General features: G+C 39.3%; 1 protein-coding gene across 1 annotated transcript in view; it reads right to left on the bottom strand.

Annotated features, from left to right (window-relative positions):
* LOC106808999 (calpain-9-like) overlaps nucleotides 1-6,279 on the bottom strand; it is a gene marked incomplete at its 5' end in the record, with an annotated part of 30,683 nt that overhangs the window by 17,983 nt on the left and 6,421 nt on the right. The window contains 6 exon segments of the mRNA XM_014811935.1: nucleotides 269-369; nucleotides 556-636; nucleotides 1,101-1,272; nucleotides 1,988-2,121; nucleotides 2,528-2,649; nucleotides 4,747-4,816. Coding sequence (XP_014667421.1) covers nucleotides 269-369; nucleotides 556-636; nucleotides 1,101-1,272; nucleotides 1,988-2,121; nucleotides 2,528-2,649; nucleotides 4,747-4,816 — 680 coding nt within the window.

The raw sequence follows: 6,279 nt of genomic DNA on the forward strand, positions 1-6,279 counted from the left end.
TCTCTCTCTCTCTCTCTCTCTCTCTCTCTCTCTCTCTCTCTCTCTCTCTCTCTCTCTCTCTCTCTCTCTCTCTCTCTCTCTCTCTCTCTCTCTCTCTCTCTCTCTCTCTCTCTCTCTCTCTCTCTCTCTTCTTCTCTCTCTCTCTCTCTCTCTCTCTCTCTATATATATATATATCCTATATATATATCCCTATTATCTACTTCTGATATATATATAATATTGCGTTAATACTGCATTGCATTAACATGGGTGTTGGTTTGCACTTACTGGTCGCCCCACGCCCCCTTCCATTCGGCTTCGTTGCCCCACGGGTTTCGTACTCTCACCAACTGCATCTTGCCTTTCATTCTAGGAGTCTCAATATTGGCCTGAGAGTAGGAATATAGCAAAGAGTAGGTATAAAATCAACTGATCACGACTACGAGTAGCCTAAACAGCATGGAACCTCGAATGCTAAAAATATACAGGGCCCGTTCGAAATTGGCCTTTAGTTGATGATAATGTTGGCATATAAGGCTTGCATGCATTCTCCTGACCGTGTCACAGTGACTTACATCAGTACAAGATGTTATGCTGTACGCGTGTCCTCGTATCAGGCCGTTAGCTAACTCTGCCTCAAGCACACGCGGATCAGCCTGAAATAATAAAAATAGAAGATAACCGAAAGATAATAAAAGATAAGAAGATATATATATAGTATAATTATAACAAAAATAATATAATATATAATATAATATAATGTGATATGAGATGATATGACATCACATGACATGACATTGCGTTACATTACATTACATTACATTACATTACATTACATTACATTACATTACATTACATTACATTACATTACATTACATTACATTACATTACATTACATTACATTACACTATCACATCATCATATAAGACCTAAGACCTCACCTAAGACACTTTCCAAACGCTAACAGATAAATGCATAAGAATTTGTGTGAATGTGAAATAAACAGATAAATTAAGAAATAAGAACGGCCATATTTCGGATCTTCCCAGAAAAAAATACTGTCTGGTACACATAAGCACATATGCACAAAGAATCCAGCCTAAACAAACAAGGGACACACCTCAATGGAGCAGCCCATGAGTGAACCGCGCTCCAAAGCTTTCTTCATGATCCTGAAAAGATTCGCCGGTGGGCTCTTGTCCAGCTCGTACATCTCAGTAAGACCTCCCGTGAAATCTTCCATAGCTTCACACGTGCTGCCGCCTTTCAGTGATTCATAGGAACCGTTAAGCCTGCGTAGAATTCGTATGAGAAGCAACACATGTGGAGGCCCGTGGGCAGCCATCATTTGTGGAGGCCCACCCTACCTTAGAAAGAATACTAAAAACTAAAAGGTAACAATACATAGATACATATCATGTGTAGAGGGCTATCTTGCAAAATAAAAAAGTTAACTGCAATAAGAGAGAGAATATTGGCTACGTTGAACCGTTGGTACGTTTCCCCCTGTAGTTAACTATACCATTCACAAACAAATACAATATGGGTTATGCCGCTATGTCTTACGTATGTAAGATGTAAAATGCGCACAATAACGGTTTGGTTTTGATTGATTCGGGTTGCGTGCATGTCATTCAGGTCAGCCTATATTTTTCCTTAACAATTTTTTTTTAAATCAAATATGTGGAGGCCCCTGGTTTGTGGAGGCCCGTGGGCGGCTGCCCACTCTGCCCACTCCTAAATCGGGCCCTGAACACATGTAGGACAAATACGAGCATTACTGTAAATCGCACAGGATATGGGTACGATGATCGAAACTCAATCAAATCTATAATACTCATTAAAAACATTATTTCAGAGCATAGAAATTCTTAGGCATTTAAAATTATCACGGTACATGTGTTACAGCATGTGTATGTATGCGTACATTTGTTATACAGCAGCAAATGTTTTTTTATCATGCCGCTACAGATGGATGCAGCAGGATGTGGAAGTAAATCTTCATACTTAGCGTAGGCCTTCTCTAGCAGAGCAGTCCAGAATTCATTATGATCGGCAGAGTGCATGAACACAAGTCGTCCGTTGGCCGTTGGCAGACGGTCATCCACCACGATCTCCACCCAGGAGCCATACTGCCAGAACTATAGAGAGAGATTGAGAGAGATTCCAACTATGTATGCGCGCATAAAGGAATTAAACACTATAATAGCAGGAGTGGCTTAACATATACACGCAATCTATATTATGACACTCCTGATAATAGTGATAGCTAAAAATTCTAGTTGTATAAAAGTGCCATGTGTTTAATACAAGCTATTAACTCTCGGATTAAATAATGCATGAGATGTTTGATCAAATTAGAGCACGTCAACAAAATTATCGAGTGGCTTTTCTACCATAATTCTTGCATATCGTCATTATAATTCTCGATTAATATTTAGTAAGCACGTTGCAGAAAATCACAATAGGAAATATACCGGGGAAGCCTTTCGATAGAAGCACTATAAAGATAGTCGATAAACATAACATAAGTAAATTACTATATACCCTGAAACGGAAGGCTCCGCAGTACTCCTCTGGCTTGAAGCTCTGTCCATCGGGCACGATACGATGTAGCAGGTTCTGGTTTAATGTCAGAGAAGCAATGGCCGCAAGTAGCCAGCAGTCGCCTGTTGACACATACAATTAAATTACATAACAGTGCATGGCATATCCACAGTTAAACTGGGTTCCTCGGGACCTGTATAGTGTAACTGCAAAAAACTTCTGGGCCAACTAACATCTAGCTGTGTCCAACCAGCGCCCCATTAACCATTTTCTAGCATTTTTCTTGCTTAAAAACTTCCAAGAACCTGTCTAAATTACTACTATAGTACTACTAACTACTATTAGTATTAGTAACTACTATACTAAGACTGGCAACGTCTTAGGTTGCTCGTGCCAACGAAGACACTCCTCCGTTAACGAATCAATTCATCAATGCCACCTGAACATGCTTTTTAAAAATTTTAAATGACTCTCAAAATCACATGCCAGTGCGAAAATATAAAAAATATTCCAGCACTACCAAGAAAAAATCTGTATTTATTAATTGATTATCAATATTAATTTTATCTTAACTTTATTCAACATATTATGGAGTTACTGGCAGGAAATGACGAGAATTTTTCACTTGAAACGGCGCTTCAACGCGGTTATTTAACTAAAAAAATAAAACTAATAAAATCGAACGCGAACGGGTAGCTTTTATTATAGGCTCTACCACGCGCTAGAACTATTAGCATGGTCTTAGCATTCCCCAATGGCGTGTGCGTTCGTGTGTTGTTATTCTTTGGCGGACAGCTTTCTGCTTAGACACGGTGTTTTTCTATGCATGACGTGTAAAAATATACAGCAGCTGTATTTCAAAGCGTGTAATACGGACTTTTTATGATTCCTTCTGGTTCCACGTGGAATATAGGACATCAGCAACTCCGTTGCGTTGGTTATTCTGTAACAGGGGTTATTTTACGAGACGCGATTGGTGGTATTACCCCAACAAGTTCACCTCGCGATGTAGAAATAGCGGACAATTATTGACCAACGGAACCGAACTGATACTGATGCGAATTGATAGGTGCACGCAAACGCCGGTTTTTTAGCTGTCAGTCACAAGAATCACGCTTTTCCACCACATACTGTAGTAAACAACCTAGATATACTGCGCTGTAACGAAGAACCTAGATGTACTGCGAAGCATACACCCAACCACACACAACCCATGATTACATAACAGCATTGTGATCAGTCTTGCTGTTTGAGGTCAGCCAATAATACGCACACCGCTAGCTACGAGTAGCGCGTGTGTAAAATCGCTGGGAGAAAAAGGATAATGGGTGGGAAATCGTTACGGGCCCTGCAGATATATATACCTGTTTATGCGCGCACTTCCCCCAATCTGAGTAATCTATGTAGTGTATTACCAAATACAGCAGAATTTGAATAAACAGCAAATACGCATATTGTGATTAATTTATAATTTATGGTTCGTTCAATTTCCTGAGCGCTAAAAATAGCAAACATGAAAGGGAATCCCTGTTTGCTTAGTTCGTCCGTGGAATGATTGCCTGGGTCACGTTACAGGCGTTTGACACTAGTTTGCTAGGTTGCTCAGACACAGATATTCTAGAAACTCGCACTCTTTACTTAGACAGTGCACCCGAGTGCTATTGTAAGAGCGCCACAATCTGCTTCTCGAAATTTAGGTGAAGTAATAATTTAGTGTACGTTTCATGTATGCAGACATGCTGACCAAAAATGCGTATATAATATAAATATTTGGTGTAAGGTTACCATTTGCAGGCTGCGAGTTTCTACACAGATCATGCTATAAAATGTAATTTTGTCCCTAGCACACATTCACGCAACTGTAAATGCATAGATCTATGTCATAGCGCTTTAAGCAAAGTCACACAGAGATTTGTTGTCAACGTGTATATGAGGCCTAAAACCATATAACCATATAGACTCAAAACTTAAATTCAATATTACCTCCTTGTTTTTTTTATGGTAGAACGTCTCTGAGAGGGCACTAAACGTCATCAATAACGTATTATGTTCATAGATTGAGCCACAGTTTTCTATTTTTGTAACGGTTTCGTGGCATTTATCCTGCACTTTGTTTAGACATGCCAGGGGCTGAAAAAATCAGCAAGTTCTTGTTCCATCATAAACAGAGAACGGAAACACTGTTTGTCGTTCTACGCATATGTTTGCACTATACTTACCAAGTTCTCCCTGCTTTACATCAAAGCGGCTGGCTCCCTCCACAAACAACTTAGGATTGGCGCAGATCTCCTGCAAACAAAAATTTAAAACATGATTTAAAACAAATATTTGTCAGCGTATTTGCTTTCTTACACCACGTGGCAGTTATTATGTGCCAGCTAATTTAATCGCAAAATAAAATGAAAAATTCCGGATAATGTAAATGCAGTGTCCGCTTAATTAAATGACTGAAGTAAGTTACACATTTGTCAACAGCTGCTTAATGATCTTGATGTTTGTTTCTCTCTTCAACTCTTGACTCATGTATTGTCACACACATACTTTTCCACCTGCACCCTCTCCCGCGCGCGATCACTTTTGCTTCCGTTCCCTCTCAATTTCCCCTTCACACTATTTGTTAGTACAATATAGTTTATATAGCTTGATTATCGACGCCGTTGCAGCTAGTGTCATTTCAACCTTGTCGTGTCAGAACCGTTTAGAATGGCGTTCGCTGCTATGTTAAACGGGGAAAATCGCTTTGGGTGTGAAAATGTCTTTAGGGACCATATATGCGCGCAACGATTACGAATTGTGAATTAGGTAGGTCTTATAAACAGTATGCAAGCTAGCTGCACCCTCGTGCGAAGTATGCAATTGGTTATAACCATGCACTTTCTATTTATTTTGAAATTGCGATTCTCATTTATATCTAAATTTATTTCTTGAAATTTCTAAATTTTAAATCTTTTAATTGATATTGTTACTTTTTTCTAAGCCTGTTCATAGATGTAGCTAGGTTACTATTCCATCAATCATACAGTGAAGCTAAAAATCATATATAGGCGCTGCAATTGTGAGTAAGGGCAATTGGCGTCCTTATGTTGTAATATCGTTTATAATTGTATTGCCATGCAAGTGACGGCTGTGTTTTGATACTGTCTTTTTATTTACATACGATAATATAGATGTAGATTAATATCATCCATAAATAATTTTGCCAAAACTAATATGCATTGCATTTGCAAGAGCTGTTACGTGCTATCATTTAAAATATCATCACACACATTGCCGTCTAGGTGACGAGACAGTAATCTTATGTGCACAGTTTCTCCCTCCTTATTCAGAAGTACGTGTACATGGGGTACAGCAGCGGCCCTATTTTCGTGCAGACATGGCCGACCGCTCATAAAACGTAAATTGTGTACATTCAGATAGAATTGTATATATGGCTTGCCTGCCTGCTTGCCTGCCTTCCTGGCTGCGTGTGCGTGTGCGTAGTATCAGGAGTTAATAAAGACAAATGTCGACAAATTTGTCTTAAATTTAAGTTGTCTTAAGTTGTCTTAAATTTAAGTTGTCTTAGTCTTAAGTTAATAAAGACAAATTTGTCTTTATTAACTCCTGGTAGTATGTTTGTGCGTTCGTGGGTGTGCGCGCTTGCGTGTGTATGTGTGTGTGCGTGTATTTGCGTGCTATCCCGCGTGTGTATGGTGTGTGTGTGTGTGTGTGTGTGTGTGTGTGTGTGTGTGTGTGTGTGTGTGTGTGTGTGT

The sequence above is a fragment of the Priapulus caudatus genome, unplaced genomic scaffold (genome assembly GCF_000485595.1).
Source record: "Priapulus caudatus unplaced genomic scaffold, Priapulus_caudatus-5.0.1 Scaffold321, whole genome shotgun sequence".
In the NCBI taxonomy this organism is placed as follows: Eukaryota; Metazoa; Priapulida; class Priapulimorpha; order Priapulimorphida; family Priapulidae; genus Priapulus; species Priapulus caudatus.